This window comes from Hemibagrus wyckioides, linkage group LG14 (genome assembly GCF_019097595.1).
Source record: "Hemibagrus wyckioides isolate EC202008001 linkage group LG14, SWU_Hwy_1.0, whole genome shotgun sequence".
Taxonomy (NCBI): domain Eukaryota; kingdom Metazoa; phylum Chordata; class Actinopteri; order Siluriformes; family Bagridae; genus Hemibagrus; species Hemibagrus wyckioides.
In genome coordinates, this window is record NC_080723.1 from 1,232,508 (window position 1) to 1,253,876 (window position 21,369).

General features: G+C 38.2%; 1 protein-coding gene across 1 annotated transcript; it reads right to left on the minus strand.

The window, feature by feature from the left end:
* Nucleotides 1–89: 89 nt before the first annotated feature.
* Nucleotides 90–21,120, minus strand: LOC131365262 (transient receptor potential cation channel subfamily M member 1-like). Its single transcript, XM_058408972.1, has 27 exons — nucleotides 21,028–21,120; nucleotides 15,747–15,823; nucleotides 14,968–15,151; nucleotides 14,631–14,844; nucleotides 14,425–14,549; nucleotides 14,162–14,333; nucleotides 13,556–13,730; nucleotides 13,352–13,475; nucleotides 10,467–10,539; nucleotides 10,279–10,379; nucleotides 10,018–10,182; nucleotides 9,720–9,854; nucleotides 9,498–9,548; nucleotides 8,600–8,740; nucleotides 8,489–8,518; nucleotides 8,104–8,393; nucleotides 7,435–7,663; nucleotides 7,136–7,273; nucleotides 6,379–6,510; nucleotides 6,083–6,211; nucleotides 4,944–5,195; nucleotides 4,579–4,771; nucleotides 3,567–3,587; nucleotides 3,326–3,470; nucleotides 2,966–3,168; nucleotides 2,507–2,639; nucleotides 90–2,349 (listed from the first exon to the last, which is right to left on the minus strand). Exons 1-27 carry the CDS (start codon nucleotides 21,103–21,105, stop codon nucleotides 1,140–1,142), a joined length of 4,920 nt encoding a protein of 1,639 aa, XP_058264955.1. The 5' UTR covers nucleotides 21,106–21,120; the 3' UTR covers nucleotides 90–1,139.
* Between the last annotated feature and the right edge of the window lie 249 nt (nucleotides 21,121–21,369).

The following is a 21,369-nucleotide window of genomic DNA, read 5'->3' on the forward strand; positions in this document are numbered from 1 at the left end:
CTCACCGCACACTAGAGGGCGCTGTCGTGCTTTTGAAACTGTATGTCATGAAATGTTGCACAATTTTACATGAATCATGTAGTTCCATAACTTTACATTTTAAGGGACAATAAGAACAGCTTTCCATTACAACAACAACATATTAATAATAATAAATATCATGCATGTCTTAACAAATCCGTGGTTGTCAAACACTATATAAACAACATTTAAGTCAACTGTAAGGCAAGAATATTATTTATTACTTGTTATATATAAATACTAATTTACTATATCATTATGTAGTTATACATACACTGATCAGGCATAACGTTATGACCACCAGCCTAATATTGTGTTGGTCCCCCTTTTGTTGCTGAAACAGCCCTGACCCATCCTGCACTGTGTATTCTGACCCCCTTTCTATCAGAACCAGCATTAACTTCTTCAGCAATTTGAGTAACAGTAGCTCATCTGTTGGATCGGATCACACAGGTCAGCCTTCGCTCCCCACGTGCATCAGTGAGCCTTGACCGCCCATGACCCTGTCGCCGGTTCACCACTGTTCCTTCCTTGGACCACTTTTGATAGATACTGACCACTGCAGACCGGGAACACCCCACAAGAGCTGCAGTTTTGGAGAGGCTCTGATCCAGTGGTCTAGCCATCACAATTTGGCCCTTTTGGTCAAACTCTCTCAAATCCTTACGCTTGTCCATTTTTCCTGCTTCTAACATCAACTTTGAGGACAAAATGTTGACTTGCTGCCTAATATATCCCACCCACTAACAGGTGCCATGATGAGGAGATCATCAGTCTTATTCACTTCACCGGTCACTGCTCACAATGTTATGGCTGACCGGTGTACAATATACAGAACGGTATACTTGAAGTTATTGATCACACGTTTAGGATCTAAAAACAAAACACTAAATTTCTCTTACCTTTGTAAGTGTTTTAATCATCAATAAAGTTATTGATGTACAAAGTTCTTAATGCCCTGTGATGGAATTCCAACCACCTCATCCGGGGGTGTATTTCTACTTTGCACCAGGATAACTATGACCAGGCTACAGAAGCTTTAGTTTATTTACACCTCTAATCATGCTTACTCCTAATTATCAGTCTCATCACATGACCTTAGATCTATCTTTTTTATTTCACTCCTCCTTCCCTGACCCTTTCCCAAATTTTTCTGTAGACTTCTTGAAGGAACTTCCATGTGAAAGGCTACTCTCACTGCTAAAGCCTCGGGGCTTGTCTGCACTTTCCCTTAAAGCTTTGCGACATTTTGTGTTCCAGCTCTTCGATCTTCCAGGTGGAAAGGTTCTCTCTTCAGGTACCAGAAGATGAAAAGAGTCAGGAATATCTTCATGCATGTTCATCCTTCCATCTTCAACTGAGTTTCTCCACATTTCATCTGTCTCTGTTGGTTCTTTGTCTCTTTTTTCTGTATTACCTTCCATATGTAGACTTTCCTCTGAACCATTCTTTTTTCTGTTCTCTTGTTTAATATCAGGTCTTCCTATATGACCATCTTCTTCTTCTTCTTCTTCTTCTTCTTCTTCTTCTTCTTCTTCTTCTTCTTCAGTTCTCATCTCTGTGCTGTGAATGTTCAGCTGATCCTCAGATTTAGGGGCTTCATTCGTCTCTGTGGCTTTGATAATGTGGATGTCTGGAGGTGGCTGGAGATTAGGTTGCACTTTATACTCAGAGCCAGCACTCCACCGACGCGTGGTTGAGGATCTGGCAATCCCTTTTTGAAGAAAATTAGGCTCTTTGGCTCTCTGTATTAAACCTTCTCTGGCAGTTGGACTAAACAAGCTGGTGCTCCTAGACCTTTGAACTAAATATGGTGAAGCTTCACATGCTGTTTTGGCTTCTCCACACTGATCCATAGAAACAGCTGCCTTTTCACAAACAGGGATCCAAGTGTTTCCACGTGAGTTTGGACAGATCCTTACTGCTGGAATGTCCATCTCAGAATTCAGCCCATAATCATTTGGATTGTGAGTTGTGGAGTTAGATGTCCTCTTCACATGTGCCACTGTCAGTTGGCTTGACTTGGGCGCGTCCTTCTCCTCGGTACTTGGACAGTCATCCATACTGTAACAGTGAAGACTGTATCCATCGTTGCTGTTAACACTGCCCGTGCGGAGGAGAGACGAGAAGCCACTAACAGAGGAAACCCGTGAGTTTGTCCTCTTCAGTTCACTCTGGTCAATCCCTGCCAGTTTCTCCAAGGCTGTCATAATGCGAGAATAGATGTCCTCCAACTGGGCCAGCCTTAGATCCACCGTCTGCAAAGAGGCTTTGATGTTGTTCTCTTTCTCATTGACTTCCTCCAGGTGCATGGACATGTTTTCCACCCTGTCATGAAATCAAACCGTTTAAAAAGCATTTCAGCACCATGTCTCTATCATCTAAACCTTTATAGTTTCAAGATTAAGGTGCAGTTTCACAAAACATACCACTTTTAGACCATCAGTTACCTTGGATGATTGAAATACTTTACAGATTTGATTACCTTTCAGATGTCACCCTTATCCTTTCGTCATTTGAGGACTGCTGCTCATCTTCTTTCTCTCTGAAGTACTCTTCCACACACTCCTCCTCAAACTCATACAGGCATCTCAGCTCCTCGGTATTCAGGATAAGCTCTTACAGGAAAGAAGAGATGCTGTGATAAGTCAGAGAGACACCTACCTGAAAACCTTATTTTGTATGTTAAGGATAGTTTATCCTAAAATCAGTGCAATAACTGTATGAAAATTCCTCCAAAGTATTATCCTTGAGCAGTTTTAGGAGCTTTTCCATTTAGCAAACGAATGCAGTAGTGTACTCTGTAACAGTCTTCAGCGAGAAAGGATGATCATTGCCTTTATTGCATCACACTTGACTGACGCTGAAAGCACAAGAGTCTTAGAAACAGTTCATTTCTTTCTGGTCACAAAAATGAAAATATGATTCATTTATGAGAACTCACTCAGTCCTTTGTCCTTTTCATCCAGCTCGCCTTCTTTTTTCCTGCTACAGCGGCAGCAGATTTGTTTGATGAGAATGTACATGTGGCTGAAGATGATGAGGGGAGGAGGAAGCACTGGCCGGTCATGGAAAGTCATGATCAGCTGATACCGCTGGAACTTCCACACCTGGTTAGAAATGGACTTCACCTCAAAGAAAGTGTTGCTGTTAGGGATGAAAAAAAAAAACATGGTGAATAATTTATAATTCTGTCCACTTTGGACACCCATACTGTTTCCAAGATTAGTTCAATACAGTTAAATTCCATTTAGTCATATTTACAAATATACATATTTTCTCTATTGCTTTATTTTACACTTACTTGAAAACAGCGATAAGCAAGTTGACGAGAAGGATGTTAGCTACTAGCAGATAGCAGGCCATGATGGCTGGAGTGAGCCAGGCGCCGGGAATGCAGGGAGGGAGTTTCTTTCCATCCTCATCATACATATTATCTCCACAGGGGGCTGAGAGGAAACCTCAAAAACTCAGTCCAGAATAGCCGTGCTGACTTTATTTACATTTTGAAACCATTTTAAAAATGGAGTGTAGCATATACATACGGTTTATTTCCATGGCATAAACTGCAGAACATTCCAGAGGAGAACATTCGTCGAGAAGTTGGGGGTGGAAGTGGGGGAAGAAAAGAAATGTTTACTCTCAGTTACATGGAAATTTAAAAAAAAATACCTGATATAAACATGGGATATATATATAAAGTGTTTCTGCATCTTCATTGTTGCATCGTTTGAGGGGGTTTTCATTCTGATCACATTGTTCACATGAAAAACTGATATTGTAAAAGCAGTGATGTGGACCAGAAAGAGCGCCATGGTCTGAACCACAGACTACTTGTGGCAGGAGTTCGATATCACTGAAACTCTGCCATAAATCTGAATAAATTTGAACGCAACTCACACTTGGGTCCAAACTTGTTAGGAAGTAAAGTAATGCGTTTTAATCAATGACAACATCATTAGTTTCCATAACACATGCATACTATGAGTAGGAGGGGAATATTGTGGGATACAGAAGTAGAGTACATCTATCTATCTATCTATCTATCTATCTATCTATCTATCTATCTATCTATCTATCTATCTATCTATCTATCTATCTATCTATCTATCTATCTATCTATCTATCTATCTATCTGCAGCAAGGAAATTACCTAAGATGCTCTAAAGCTATCCTTATTCTGAATGGAGTTAAATAAATTGAAGACATCATACATGAGAGAAAGAAGAGATGTATGAGAAGAGTTGGATGGTGTAAACTTTAGTGATAGTGATATTCTGACAAGTAACAGTCATTAACCAATATATCTGCAGCTCATACCATCATGTAGATCACAGCAGAACATACTTATGCAAACCTCCAACCCAAAGTACTGAAAATTTCTTAAAATTGTTTTTAACAAAAGCTCCATCTTTTATTTACAATTTAAAGAGGACAAATTTTAGGATAAACATTTAGTAAGGACTACTCTATGTCAAATCTGACTGACTCAGTAAGATAGAGGAAAGCACTGATAAGACTGAATATCTACCCTGGAGGCAGGAAAAAGGATCTTACTATCAATTCTGGTCTTACGGTCTATTGAGTCCGCAAACACCTCTCCATAGATCATCCAGTAGGGCATGTAGAAAATGTTTCGGGCCAGTCTCCATGTGGGTTCTTCGTCTGGGTGGAGGATGGCCTGTCGTGCAACCCCAAAACTCATAAGGACCACCAACATGATCACCACAAAGTACAACATGTCGATCATCTGATGGAAAAAATCAACATTATTATTATTATTATTATTATTATTATTATTATTATTATTATTTAGCTTCTTAAATGATCTAAAGAATTAGACATTGATGATGATAAATCTAAATGTCTTCACAAAACCAAAAATACATAAAATTTTGCTTTCTTTATTTGCTGTTACTTACCATCTTGCCAATCATCATGACATAGGGTCCAAGGTATTTGTTGACCCCAAAAATATCCAACACGCGGATGTACCAGAAGATGATGTCCACACAGTATATAACCCGGCCATAGCCCATGTAAGGTTCAGGTTGTAGTCGGAGGAGGAGACCAAGCAGGAATGTAGAGATGGCCACCAGGTCTGTGATGTTCCAGTACTCCTCCAACCACACGTTAATCTTCTGCTTGAGCTTACCAGGCTCTGACATAAGAATCTAACACAAACAAGAGCACTGCTGTTTTATATTCCCTCAATTTACATTCCTTTTTCATTTTTAAATGGTCTCTTACAACATTTTAACACGAGACAGACTGCCCAGACTGTACCCTACAACATAGGAGAGGAGAGTATTACACGGCTTTCTAGTTTCTGATCATTCTCAGTTAAAACAGTCAAGAAGAAATATACCAATTTATCTGCTTTAAAACCCAGATTATGTCATGGTTATTTTAGCACCAATTATTTCTAGTTCACCGTAACATTTCTGCACATGCTGGTTGAACAAATCTGATGAAATTCAGCTCTAATCTGAATCTAGTACTCATAATACTCTGTCACTGAAATACATAAATAAAGTGCATGATCAAAAGGACACCCTATAAATAGCAGCACTAACCCTCTTGTCCATTCCCCTTTATAGAGGAGATTCTACATGATAACTGTTTTTGAGTGATTTTTTTCCATGTTACATTTAGTGCTTTACAATACACACTTAACAAAAAACTCCCAGAGAGCTCTTAAAGGAAGAGATTCTCAAGCTAATAAATGGAGAAATCACATACATTTCACTGGTGAATAATATTTATGATAAAAACCATGAAAAGGTGACCAGGTTAATGCCCTGACATTGCTCATTCAGGTAAACACGTGAAATCATCATGAGAACATGAGAACAAAGTCCATTACATGTAAAATAATAATAATAATAATAATAATAATAATAATAATAATAATAATAATAATAATAATAATAATAATAATAACAACAAAAAAGATGAATCCATAATGTGAAGTTTCTAAAAATGTGTACATTACAGATGAAATTCACGAGATCTTTCTGTAAAAGTAGCACACTTGTGCTAAAGAGAATTTAAACCTCACCTGTCTCACTTTCTCTAGGCCAAGTGTCAGTATGTAGGAAATGACCAACCACTCTTGGATTGATGGCCAGCGTTCCATCTTCACCAGGACAATATAATTGTACAGCATGAGATACACGAGGTATGAGATCTGCCCCGAAACATTTTATATTAGAGATAGAAAAGAATGCAAGATTAGTAATATTATATTAATATGAAATTACTATTACTGCTAAATGACAGTACTTTTTTTTAATCAACTTTCTTTTTACTGAATTTTTTATTTACTAATTTACTTTTTTATTTACTAATGCTTACTGTAGTGAACCAAAACTTGGTGAATGGAGCATTGTAGAACTCATAGATCTTTCTTCCAATGGGGACATGTCTCAGTTTCTTACTGCCGCCTTCTTCATCACCTTTTTTTGAGTGTGAATCTGCGGCAGCATCCTGGAAGAACATGGTCATGTTGTTGGGGAGAGACGATAATTTTTGTAATTTGGAGTGATAATGCAGAAAGATGTGTGTTAATGCTGGTTCTGATAGAAAGGTGTCACAGTCAAGAATATACAGTGCAGGACGGGTCAGGGCTGTTTTGGCAGCAAAAGGAGGACCAACACAATATTAGGCAGGTGGTCATAACTGTTATGCCTGATCGGTGTAAGGTGTTCTAAAATAAAATGCTGATGGAAATAATAATGTTTTAGAAAACTTGAAAGGATCCCATGAGATGCAACAATGAGCAAGTGGGAGGTTTTTACTTTCATGCAGATGGATGTGAAGCCTGGAGATAAAGATTAAACAAAACTTAATTCAATATAAAATTAACGTCCTGTGCCATCTTAATAATGAACTCAGATACTGATGTAGCTGAGGTTGAGGAGCTGTCAGAGGCAGAAATCATAGACCATCCTGACAGTGCTGGCTTTTTTTCTGGGAACATAGTGGTACATATATATATATACAGATATGAACATTTGGAGCACTAAACAGATACAAGTAATGACATTAATTTCCTCCACCACCACACACATAGACATCTTACTAATTAGAGCATTTTAGATGGATCATTTACCCTGGATATCCTGCTGGACTTGTTGTCATCTTCCTTGTCCTTGGCACCTGTGCTGTCATCAGAGCCTTGGAAGGTTTCATCACCCACACGGAAACCCAGGAGCAGGATTGAAGGAGGAAAGATGATGCCTGCAATCACCTGAAGAGACGCATTTTTTGTTTTTGTGAATCAGAAACTGCCTAGTACCTGAACTATTCTATAATGACACTTAGTCTTCCACATTTAAGCGATAGATAAACCAAGGTACCTTTAAAGTGGAATATGATTCCAAAGAGCTATGTTATTATGCAAATATTCACCTTAAGTCCAGGGTTTTTGCCAACTCTCAGACAGCCCATCCACATGTCAGTAAGCAGCATCTGACTGCAAGTGTGGGCAATGAAGTCTCTGTGCTTGGCTGCTACAGCTAGTTTCAGACAGGTGGAGTTGCTCCAGTTCTTAAGCTCGTAGGTCAGCAGCTTCATAGCCACCTGTTCATCATGTTTGTACGCCTGGTCCAGAAGCTCGTAGGCCAAAGTTCCAAACTCCCTGAAAGTGAAATATCCTGCTGAATATGATGTTTAATTGAGTGTGAGTGTATGATGAAAAGTTTCTTCAGTGTTATTGTTCCACAACATTTATATATGAATAACATGCTCCTGCTGTAAAACAAGGCATGGAAATGTAAATCATCCCTATGGCTTCTGTAGGGCATCCAGTGTTAAATACAAGATGTAATAATCTTGCAAAACCAAAAGTGTAAAAAAAAGTTCAGTAACATCATAACCCCCAGGTTTTAGCAGGATTTTTAAAAACATATTATGTATACATTATACACAGGGGCGGACTTAACCAATAAGCGAGGTAAGCAGTCGCTTAGGCCCTGGGGAATTAGGGGGCCCTGACCAACGCCAAGAAGCCTATATAAATCATATAGTACTTACTACTTTTCTCAGTCTTAGTCTTTTTGCCACATGCACTGAACTCACTTGGAGTTGTTATCTAGATCCTGAAATATGTCATCCACCAGCTCACTGACAGAGGATTCATGGGCCATGGCTTTATAAAGCTTACAGGCCACCAAGGCCTTAGCCATGGCCTCCTCTCCCCTCTGCCACAGGAACAGAGCCATCTTCTGCCTCCTCGTCAGCACGGCCCAGACTATCAGCTCGTGGAACGGATACTGGAAACGGCTGACCTCAGGGTCGTCCACGTCAATGTCCACCTCCTCCTCTTTCTTCTTCTTTTTCTTCTTTCCTTTCAGATTTGGTTCATCATCCTAAGAGTGCCATTGATAAATCGATGATAATAAACTGCTGCATGTTCAGCACAGAAGAGCATAATCAACAGCAAACAGCAAAATATTAATCATACCTCCATCCCAAGAAGTTTTAGAGCCTTTGGCTGTAAATAAAAGAATAAAGGCTCTTGTTAGACGCTCGTGTGTTCAGGCTGTAAATACAAACATCTGATGTTCCCACTCACCCTTTTAAGTCCATAAAGGTTGTTGTAGAGAGAACGGAAGGTTTTTCTTGTGTATTTACAGCGATAGGCTCCTCCCATAAGGTACTCCATCACCAGGCCAATGTCAATTAATGTAATTTGATAGTCAGGAGGAAGGTTGCCCTAAAATATCAGAGAGGACTTGTGTGAAGAAGGTCATTTTATTCACAAAATAAAATTGGACAAAACAACACAAACAGGTAGCTAAGAAAAGGAAAGTGTGATGACTTCGGTATACATTTACACACTAAAGAAGCCACAAAATAAATTTAATGTAAGTGGAAAGATACTGAATTCAATTTTCACCAAACCACTGCATCGTGTTAGTTTGTCTTATTAAATAATATTAAAGCTGATCTTAGACACATGAATGAGTAAGATTCAAGATTTAGAATTCTAATTAGAAATCCTTTCTTTTATAAATAAATGCCACTATTGTCGACTCTTTCCAGTATGCAAATTTTCAAATTAGTACAGTCTCTACTCAGGCATAACATTATGACCACCTGCCTAATATTGTGTTTGTTCCCCTTTTGCTGACGAAACAGCTCTGACCCGTCGAGGCATGGACTCCACTAGATCCCTGAAGGTGTGCTGTGGTATCTGGCACCAAGATGTTAGCAACAGATCCTTTAAGTCTGGAGGTCCCACCTCGCATCTCAAATCCTTACGCTTGTCCATTTTTCCTGCTTCTAACACATCAACTTTGAGGACAAAATGTTCACTTGTTGCCTAATATATCCCACCCACTAACAGGTGCCATGATGAGGAGATCATCAGTCTTATTTACTTCACCTCTCACTGCTCACAATGTTATGGCTGATCGGTGTATGAATGCATCCTCTTTTTATTCTCTGCGTGACCAAAATTAAGAACTTACCTTTTTAACATCTCGGACTACAGCGTTCAGTGTGTTAACAGGTCCAAGTTTCTAAAGAGATAAAATTGTCAAAAAGATGCAAGCAAATACATGTAAACAAAACAGAGATAAATAAGCCTGTGTGGTCATGGCAGGTGACCACAGTTGTTGGCAGTTGTTTTTTCTGAGGATTAAAAATGTCAATTTCATAGATTCTTGTGAAGCTTTTTCAGTGGTGCTTACCGTGTTATATAATTCCTCTAGCCGTGGGATGGTGAGGAAATGGTGAATGTTGACCCCATTTTCAATCAACAGCTTAACAAAATCTACTCGGTCCAGCACCAGTGCGTCCATCATTGCCTGCTCCAGTGAGTATACCTGAGGAGGGCAAAGAGTAACAATGTCACATGTGAGTTTCTGTAAAGCATGGCTGTGTAAACATTTATTATTAGCTGTTATTGTACAATTCTAATTGTCTTCATTTATTATATGAACATAATGATAAGTTATAGTACAGTATAGCATGGTCCATTATTTTTACCCAGTTGAGTAATTCTAGCTTTCTAGGGTCCAGATCCTCTTGAACATCTCCACTGGGCTTCCCCCCTTTGCTCCTCTTTCCTCTGCCCTTAGCTGTGCCCTGTGATGCTGCAGGAGGGCTCTTGCCTTTCAGACTGGATGTGGCACTAGCTACAGCACTTGCTGGCTATAAAACCAAAGAAGTGTTTAAAAACCACTTATTTACAGCACTATAAATGCATTTATTTTTTAACATGGCAGAATAGTCATGTATGTGGCTAACTGGCAGGTTGTGTCCGTAAACAAAGATTTGGTTGCGTGCTATATCCACCCGATTCCAGGCAAGAGCCAAGCTCAGCTGGTCTGAGGCTGAGGCATTCGTGCCTAAGAGAGCAGAGAACACACACATAGGTGATTTATGATTGACCCATTGTGTCTAATTCTAAGATCTGGACAGTATCTGGAGATTACCTTTCAATAAAGCTGTTAAAATGGCCATCTCAATGTCCTGCTGTCCCTCTGAACACATTCGAAAGACTGTTATCTGTAATAGGAGTATGGATCAATAAAGTAAAAGATCATGTCCAGGCTCATTGAAAGAAGAAAAAAGTGACCAAAGTGAGTTGAGTGAATGAATGAATGATTAAAATGAAACAAATCTATTTCTCTCAAATACAGCTCAGCCCAATACAGCTATTTCATGAGACTAAGCAAAAAGGCTTCCTCTCAGGGTCTCATACATATGATGCCTGACTAATGCTCTGTACTTAACAGCAGAATAGAGCTTTCCTTGTTTTAGGAGGCTTGTATCAAATACCATTGCCTCGGAGAGCTGGTCACATGTGCAGAAATGTTAAGTGTGATTAAGCTGGTATGAATATGTGGCACCATGCCAGAGTCCAGCGTTCTAGTGTGCTCTATTAACCCTCATCCTAATAATAATTCAGGTCATTTATTTTTGTTTTATTTTATTCCAAAACGATTATAAGATATATTGAGTAACAAGTACCCAGGAAGTCGTATATACATCGTATATACATTACATCTATATATAATTAGTTAAAAAAAGATATTTGTGAAAATATTTACACCTTATTCCATGCTTACGGATCTTTCTGACATCATGTTTACATTCAGATATGAGTATAAATAAGAGATTAATGTAAAGGCAATGAAACAAAAATCTCCACATGCCTATATAAGTATGTAAATTACACCTAAATCAAGTCAGAAATGAGTATGTTTTTATGCAGTTGATCATATATTTAAGTATTTTAAAGCCAAAGCCTGTCCACTGGACTTAAACCTTAGTGCTTATAATATTAAACTGGTGGCAAACCTGAAGGTGAACTCCACAATCTGTATTCAGGATTATGGACAAACAATAGCACTGTGTTCTTTTGTTTATTTTATTCCAAGGTTCTTGTATTTAAAAATTGTATTAAAATTCCTATTACTTAATGCTTCTAATACATGATGCTAGTGAAGAGGTCTGGATATGAATGGCATGAACAGCCATAACTGGACATACTGTATATTGTGATTTTTAGGCACGTAATGAATATAACCACCTTGTATGGAACTAAAATGTTAGAGTAAATGGATGTGGAAGGATTATTGGGAGATGGAGCTTCACTTCCATGTTTTGTTAAGGAACAAAATGAATGAACATGGGGGAAGTGTGGTGCTGCACTCATCATATGTCCTGAAAGATATTAGAAATGACTTTTCACATCACTAATCTTCTACCAAATCTGCTGCAGGAGTGTAAAAGCTGTTGCCATTGACTATCCACAGCACAAATGAGTACTGGTCAGTATTACAAATCATTCAGTAATTAAAAAAATATTGACTATTGTCTTTTGCATATACTTATTGACTATTCTTAAAACAAAACTGATACAGGACATCACTATTTTTTCTGTTTTATTTATGCAGTTAATGTAAATCTTGATTCATCGTCACACAGGGTATAAATTACATTTCCATCTTCAGTGCATTGTTTGCTACAGTATTTAGGACATAAACAAATAAATAAGGCAATAACTGTGCCAAATAATACATCAGGGAGTTACCAATTCTTATAAAGAACTCATGGAGATGAAACTTGATTCTGGAGCTGAGAGCTTGGAGCACAGAAGCTCATGTTTATTGGCAAAAGCCTCAGCAGATTAGTGAGTGGTGTATCTGAATCACTGGCCTTCTTTGGACGGAGGATGCTACGTTTGTCTGGGAGATTTTAACAAGTTGGAGCATCTGGAGCTCTGCAAAGTCCTCTGGATCGCCCTCTGTGAGCTGATATGGGACTGAGTAGTGATAAACAACCGGTGGCAGTGAACGTCATGAAGCCACAGTGGAATGCACTTATTTATGTTTATGTCTTTAAAATGCAGAAGCGTGTAGAAATGTAGTCTTATACATATCTCTACACCATAACATTAAAAATTCATATAAAATTCATATGAAACTTCTGTGCAACGCCCCTTCCACAGACACTGTTAAGGTTTTAGTGAATGTATGTCAGTGTATATAATAAATACATGAATACAATAGATATGAAAGTTATTTATGGCTCGGTTTAGGGAATTAGATGAACCTGCTCATTCTTGCTCAATGAGCTGTCCGAGGATCTGAGCTTTATATGAATTGTAGACATGAATAGTGTTAATATAATGCGCACACACCATTTAGGAAGAAAAAGACTTAGGGAAGTCGACTTTATTCACAAATGATCACATGGAGATGGAGTGTTTCTTTTTACACACATGATAGCATGGAAGATACACAAATGAAGATGCAGGACAGTGAAAATCAGGGCAGTGTTTATTCATGAAAAGCTGCATGAAATACAAATAAATCTCATCACAAACACAACAAAGATTTTTAAGATTAAGTTATATTTGAACAGTTCATGAATCAATATTCTGCTCTTTGATTACAAAGAAGTTAAGAAATGAAGCTTTAACATCTTGCTAGCTGACCGCCAATAAATTCCCATCTGAACTACTCATAAAGTTTCCCCAGAACCTCAACTATTAGTGTTTTTAAGTTGTACAGAATATCTATACTTATTGTATATTCTTAGAAAGACAAAAAATGCTTGTCCCTACCGTTATCTATTGATGTCATATGTTTTTTTAGTTAAACAAACATAATTGTCCATCATTAAGGAACTTTACTGGTTTTTAACTATCACTGTTGTACCTTAGATGGTGATTTTACAGTGTAGAGTACCTAAAAATATACCTGTATAATATTTTATCTTCTTCAACATACAAATGCATTTTATACAATTTAAACTATAAAATATCCCATTTTGGACTTGCTGATTGCTTTAGTTTCATACATGTACTCACCAGCTCCCTTCTCTTCATGCACTCCATGATCATAAGGAAGATCTGCTGCGACTGAGTCTTGTTGTAGTTAAAGGTCTTCTGAATGCTGACCAGTAGTTGGTCTCTGGCATCATCGCTTATTGTCCTTGAAATAATATATGCATGTTTTAGTCTGCTGGCTAATGATTTACAGCTCTTACTGCATTGATTAAACACTTCTCTTACCCTTCATTCTCCGAGTGTTTGTGGGCAAATGAGAGGATATCTGAAGCTCTGCCACTGCCATCACACACTACTACAGGCACTGGAGGTTCCTCACACAAGCTTTCCAGCACCACAGTGATCATGTTTGGGCCTCCTTCCACGATCAGGCATACTAGTGGCACACCCTGACCTAAACCTCAGACACAGCAAAAAAAAAGGCATTTTACGATTAAGATTTTGAGGATGCTGGGATGAGACAAAAGTACATTATTTATTCATTAGTAATGTAAAAACCCATTCAAGGTCTAATTACTCCATGGGAATAGTGCATTATACTGTGCCTTGACCTGGTTAGCATGTGATGTGAGTGATGACAGCTGAGCATCCCTTTGCTGTCCCTGCCTTATTCCAAATCCCAGGCATAGGATGACAAAGGGAAACCCACAGGTCACAGACAAGAGCCTTTCAGTCCATAGAACATGATTTGAGATCCAATATCTGCCATCAACCTCTCTCACTGCTGACACCAGCTCGAAATCTAGCTACAGACATTTCAGTTGATAATCTCAGTGGTGCATTAGAAGCAAATGGCACAGTATGACAGCACTTCCTGTTGTACATGCTTACGGGTGTTAATCTTCTGCAGAGAGATGTGCTTCTCCAGCTGTCTACGCAGCTTGACCTCTGCCCCATACTTCCCACATGTGCCATTATCACACAGGATGAAATGAGAGTGGCTGCTGTTGAGAACGGCCAGCTTGCTCAGAGGGTTGGACATTGTCTGGTAAGGTCTGGTCACCTGAAAATAGAAACCCAAACAGGAGCAAATAGAACTTAGCATCCAGTAAGAGTAAGAATACAAATCTATAAACTGTGCTCACTGTACTCACATCTCTTCCTATGAGATCCTCCTTGCTCTCCAGGATTCCCCATGGTGCGATCCCAATGGCACAGACTTTCCCTCTGGATTTAGAGCAATGGTCTTTCAGCGCATCTCCAACATGGCGGATCACACCTGACCGTTAATACAGAAAATTATGTAAAGTGATCATATGTAGAGCAAAGCGTGTTAGTCCTGACTGGTAAATATGCCCACCTGTGTTAATTCCTGCAGTGAAGATCCATGCTCCTGTTGTCACTGCAGCTTTAATCAGACCTTTACCAAAGACCTGCTTGAGTCTGGGCTGCAGGTCAAAATTCTGGAGGCCTCCATGAACTGATATGAGGAGTGTGGGTAGCTCTAGATGCCAGTCTTTTACCATTAGGTGCAACAAGCTGTCAGGTTTGGTATCATAAGATACTCTGATGTACTGAAAGAAAGATTTTCATCAATGGACACTTTAAATTCAGGAATAGGTCACTCTTTGTTCATCAGACAATCACCTGATGTTACACGTAAACATATTTTAAGAAGTGTGATTAAATATCCGTACCATGGCCTTGTTGACAAATCCTCCTCCTTGAAACTCAATGGTGCCATAAGCATCAGTGGAGGAAGCCTGTGTGTGTTTGAGTACAGTCCACTTCTCCTGAGGGGGGTTCACCGGGACTAACAAGTCCTCCCTTTTTTCCGTTTGGATGGCGCCATGTTGGGTCACCAAATGACCACAGGCACACCTTAGCAGAAAAAGACATATTAGTAAAGAGTTTTACATTGTGCGTATGTAAAGTTTAAAAACTGTATTATGGGGAATTTCCCTCCTCTTCAATTGTTGATTATCGTTGCTATCTAAAGAATAGTTTTAACTTTGCTTTTATGTAGCAGAAATGTAGGCCATTTGGGTGTAAACAGCTCTCATTAATAAATGTTTCCGTGTGCACAATAGTCTTTTGCTCTGGCAGCCCTCCACTTTCCTGGACATGGGTGGTTAGTAGAGCAGTCTATAGCCCCTTTTACCCCGTCACACACAGCTGCATAGTGGTCAGTTGTCCTATATTCCCTTAATGTATAATGAGAATTTCAGAAGCCTCTTATACTTCCATAAAGTCAACCAAAATGTTCTAACAGACTGAATCCCTGTCGAATTCGTGTGCAGCGTGACTCATTCACTTTCTTTTTTAATTAGATGAATTTCAACTACACTTCTGTTGCGTCTTTCGGGAACACTCCGTATTATTTTTTCACATCTGTGATATTGTTTATCATTTCAACAGCGCTGAAATCTTAAAGGATCTTTTCAGACTGGTGCGTTATTTAGGCAAATAGGTTTACCGTGTTGGATCCTTAGATGGAATGATGTGAATGCATTCTCTTTTCTGAAATGTTCTCTCAATCCAAGCTTTCAGCCCCTGCAAAAGAAGAATGAATAAATAAATTCATAAATTTTAGTATCAAGTTTCTATATTAATTTAAAATGATATAATCCTAAATGAAGTAGGAGTAGTAAAGAACATGATAATACCCTATTGTGATACATATTAACTATGCTAAACAATTGTAAGAGATTAAATTCATTTATTTATAATGACTGAAATTTTCTCAGATGTACGTAAAAAAAAGTCAGACTATAAATCTATACAAATAAAAAGTCATTAGATCATATCAATTAAGAAAAATAAAGAATTAAAATTCTGAATGTGGGAAAGAAAGACAGCAGGAGCTGCTAACTACATTCAGGCTGTATTTGGTTTGACCTGAAATTATTAGTGCATAGCAAATTAGACCTCAGATCTGTTCTGCACATTGTCATTGCCCTCTTTTCCATTTCTAAATGAAAAGAAAAGAAAATCCAGTAAAACAAATGTAGCTCTTTTTAAAGTGGACGTCAGATCCGGCAAAGCCAGTTTTTTGATTGTGCTCCAGTAACCTCGATGAAAATAACCTCCCTTTTGCCCAGGCCTTTCCTGTCAGTTCAGTCCTAATTAGGATGAAAGCCTTTGAAGCAAATCTTCCCTGGATGTTTAAATGGAGAGAAATGGACAAAGTGAGTAAGAAAGAGCTAGTTATAAACCCATGTGACTACGACTTACCCCCTGCTATTCTTTTGTACAAAGTCATCATCCATAGACCAAGAAAGAAGTCTAGACTAAACTTTTTAGCATTTTTAAAGGTTTAAAGATTCATGTATAATTCACCAGCACTTGTTTTTTTCTACTGAGAATGGTTTTCTAGTATTTCCAATGAAGCAATTTACCAAAAAATCTATTATTCATTTGATTTATTTGAGTTTAGGACGAAATTTCAACCAGCTGGTTGATGCCAACTTAAATAAATAATCTGTGAAGTGCAGTTCAATTATGTTAAACTCCATGCTTTCTTACATTACCATAAACACCTACATCTACAGACAAACAAACACATTCAAGATATTGGTTTACATGTAGGCACAAATTCTAGTCCATATTCCCTCCATTTGCTCACAGCTTTCCTAGGGAAAGGTTTCCCCAGTTTCAGCAACTGAAAACAAATCCTACCTGTGTAGCTTATTATGTTAAAGGGAGAGAGGGGGAAGAAATCAAGCCTCTCAGCTTTCAGCATCAGTGTCCTCTTTCCTGCTCCTCTGGTCAGGGCAGCTCTCTCTTTCTCAGTGTGTCAGCGCCCACTGAATCCTACTGGACATGAAACTTCACCACTTTATGAGGGGCTGTTCATATGATGAGCATGTGAGCAGGCTCTTTGTTCCCAGAAAGTCTCATGATTCCAGTTCAAGGTAATCCTTTTGGGAGTCCCATGACCCCTCTCTCTATGCCTAGAGGGTATTTTCATCCCTTGCTAGAACAAGGAGAGCAGCAAATCTGCTTTGATAGCCTCACCCCCTCCTCCCTGCCTTAATCTTCCAATTCCTGAGACTTCTTTTTCTGGATTTTCATCTTAGCCAAGCAGCTCAAAGCCAGAGTCTGTGATGGGGTAACAGCTAAAGGAGAGTTGATATTTCAGCAAAACAAAAAAAGGGAAGGAAAAATTCAAAAGACATAGCTATGGACACGACGGAGAGAGGAGTTTTCTGAGTTGTCACCAGACTACTTTCACTTCAACACCAATTTGCATAATTGAGAGAATTGGGCCAGACATCCTAATACGAGAAAAATCCCCTTGTTAAGGAATGACTGGACTCCAGCTGGAGATAAGGTCATCTGTTGCTAATTGCAGTTAAGAACTTTTCTATCAAGCGTGTTATGATGGAGTAAAACAGACAGAGTCTTAATACATAATATATAATAAATCATCTCTGAATAACAACATACAGTATATACACACACTGTACGGAGTCAAATGATCTGAAAATAGATGTGTATGATGAATAAATGTGAAAATAGATGTGCTATGGCCTGTGGAACACCTATGGAGTGACATGTTAGATGGATTTGTGTGCAAACTTTATTAAAACACTGATGGAATTATTTTTCGGAAGAATAAGGTTTGTATAATGCCGTGTGCACTGGAGCTGACTTTGTCCTTTATTTCTATACTACAGAGCAATGGACATATAGAGGTAAAATATATATATATATATATATATATATATATATATATATATATATATATATATATATATATATATATATATATATATATATATATATATGTATATATATATATATATATATATGTATACATAAGTTAGAGTTAGAACACATAATAAGAGGATGGAGTAAAGTTTTAGAGTTAATGTAATCTACATGAAGAGCAAAATATTTTTCTTGAGTGACAGATGAAGTATATTTCCTCATGCACTTTAAAAAAGCTCTGCATGGTTGCTGCATTATAAATATCTTAATCGCTCCACATGTACCCTACATGTCCAGCCCATGTCCATTCCCTTCATTAGCATGCTGTGTTTTGTGAGCTGACCTATGCAGAATTGTTAATGGTTTCAGTGGTTTCCACAAGTGGATATCTATTCTATGTATTTTGTTAAGGTGGGGTGTTTTATTGTCCAGACATTAAAAATACTGCCATTTATTGTGAAATGGAGGTGGGTTTTTTACTGCGGTGTCTGATGACAGTCAGGGGACACTAGCAAGCATGTGGACAGCACTGTGTTAGTGCTGTGGTCAAAAGCTGTCAATTATGTCTGAGCAAAAATAAAGGCCACAAGTTTGTGCTGGTGTTCAGCTATAGTGACGCACTTACTTCAGCTTACTTACCCTCATTAGGAGCATCAATTAAAACCCAAAATCCTTCCAGAACTCATGGCCTGGTTTGTTTTCTGAGAAAATACACAAGACCTCTGAGGAAGGAGGAGGAATACCTTCTAAAGGGGGACGGGGGGGAGCGATTTGTTGTGGCAAACAAATTAATAAGGCCTATAACAAAACTGGCAACAATCAACAGTATTGAGTTATTTCATAAGCCATAAGTAGAAGCTGTTGCTCAAAACAAAAGATCATTTATACACGATTAACAATGGCTCTACCATTTCTGAAAACTGATTATGAATGCCTCTAAAGATTTTTTTTTTTTGAAAAGTTAGAAAAAATAAAGGAATGGATTACGATCTTCCCTCACATTCAGCTTTGTAATTCAGTAAGAAATAATATTATTTCTTTAAGTTAGTTGCTTTGGGTTTCTTTCTGAGGATAACTCCCATGGTGTGATGATTTTAGTTTTTTCTAATAAAATATCTTAATGCTATACATTGCTTTAATCTTAATCTTAAAATTCCACTGCATAGTCCTATGAGAGAATACGATATAAAGTGTATAAAGTTTAATTCAAATAGAATAGATTGGTGATAAGAGGTTAATAGGGGAAAGTTTTATTTTTTAAAGAAATAAATACAAGTCTGTGTACACACTTTATTGACCTTAAACCAGCACCAACTGACAAGTGTGTATTTACATATACTGAACATTCAGTCGTGAAAGATTCACTACTGATTGTTCATACATACATAAATGTTTATATTATTCATACGTATTATGTACTTATACAGTATATATAAACAGCGAGAGGTGCCTGAGTGTTTCTCATTTCTCACTCGTCTTGGATGCCTGAAGTCACATCGCTTCCACCGAGTGTGTGGTGCACAAGGCAAGGTTAATTTCATTTGCTTTAACTCGCTGAAATGTGTCTCTCTATCTATCTCTAAAAAGACTCATTGTATCTGCAGCTTCAAATCCAGTTATCCCTCGTCACATGAGCGCAACATGCAACTGTTTAGCCTCGGAGTCATAAGATGCATTTTCATGTCAGCTAGGTTTTTATTTTTGTTCTTAGAGTTTAGATGTGATTTAGTGTCTTCTTAAATCTGATGTACAGGGATGGGAATTAAATTCACTCAGAGATTAGAGTTAATCTGCGTTTATTGTTAACACACACAACACTCTGAATGCGCTCTTATAAATATCTACATTCTTTTTACATATCTATGAATATTCCTTAAACAATTCACCTAAGGAATATAAAATCACTGTGTTAGAACACTGCAAACTACATGATAAGTCTAGTGTAACACCATATATAGCAGTGTGGAAGGTGGTATGTTTCGGGGCCAGACATGAGAAAGTAAAAAGCTTAATCTGGCCCAGCTGCATGTGCTCATACTCAGCCATTATAGAAGATTAGCGATGGGGATGGATCAGACAGCCTCTTTGTGCTGGTATTGAGAATGGTTTGGAGGTTTCCGATTGGGTTAAGAAGGTCAAGTTAAAGGTTTGAACAGACAAACAAGCACCAAAGTGCAACTTTCCTGCAAATTTATTCCTCCTTTTGCTGTTGAGCAGCAGTGTGATAATGGATCACATGATCTATCCAACATTACTCCTCATACACTAGAGGCACAAAACAGATGCTTTTTTCTCACAGTTTTAGCCTCAACCATTTCTTCCCAGTCATATAGAGAACTGGAATGGTCCTTATTTCACATGGCTGTAATCAAAATAAAGCCATGTTTGAATTTCAGTGTTTTTAGACACAAGACAAACACAAGACCAAAAAAATACTTAAAGGCTCAGAATCCAGTCTCAGGAATAGATTCAGATTTTCCATAATTCTAGATTTTCTCAGTATATTGCTTTCATCTGATATGAATAGTATATGTATATAAATTATAAAAATACTTTATAATGAAACAAAACATTCTTCATATATTGTTAATTTTGGGAATAATAGTCAAGCTAAAATATAATTAAAGCCACTTGAAGGGTTAGATGGAAGAAGAATTGAATTCTATCATTCACCTTGAAGGCACTTGGTGAAAAAGGGGTAAAGAGAAAAGGAATTCACTGCTTGTAATAAAAAAATAAATAAAAAAACAACCCTCGGCTTGCCGAGGGTCATGCAAATTGCATTGTTGCTTGTATATCTTACTCTAATTTGTTTAGGAGGTGAAAAAAATAAAGCAATTCAGATTTCCCCAAGCAATCCAGCTTTCTTTAAACATTGAAATAAATTCCAGTGCTCATCCCCTCATTGTCCGGTTTAAATTGTGAACATACCCCTAAACTTTCTGGATCTGGCCAGCCCCTATCACTGGCATCTGTTAAATACTGACTCACCACCAAATCAACTTCAGATGAACATGTTTATGACTCGAGCAGCAAAGTCTTACCTTCTGGGAGCCAGAGCTGGTGCGACTGATTGAGGCCCTTTTAATAGATCCACTTGATTTTCTTGCTCCTCTCTCCATGAGTCTTTCATGCACTCATGCCAGTCCCACGCATGCCGAAGAGCCGATGTCGTTACAGAACCGCTCGGTACCTCTATCACATCTAAAGCAACTATCACTCACAGCATTTTCTCTCAGCCCAATGAGTCTAACTGACAAGATAGAAGGCAAACAAGGGATAAAAATCGTTTGCTGACAAGCTCAACACATAGAGCCCATTTCCTCCGCCTGGCACACTATAATCAGGCTTAATGCACCGAGCTCTTCCAAGCATCTGACTTTAAT

Excerpts from the sequence above, each read along its gene's own strand:
- LOC131365262 (XM_058408972.1), bottom strand. The coding sequence starts at position 21,105 with ATGGAGAGAGGAGCAAGAAAATCAAGTGGATCTATTAAAAGGGCCTCA. Across the intron at positions 9,855-10,017 it reads AGCTAGAATTACTCAACTGG|GTATACTCACTGGAGCAGGC; the intron begins GTAAAAATAATG and ends TGCCCTCCTCAG. Across the intron at positions 8,519-8,599 it reads ACCTTTATGGACTTAAAAGG|CCAAAGGCTCTAAAACTTCT; the intron begins GTGAGTGGGAAC and ends TTTTATTTACAG.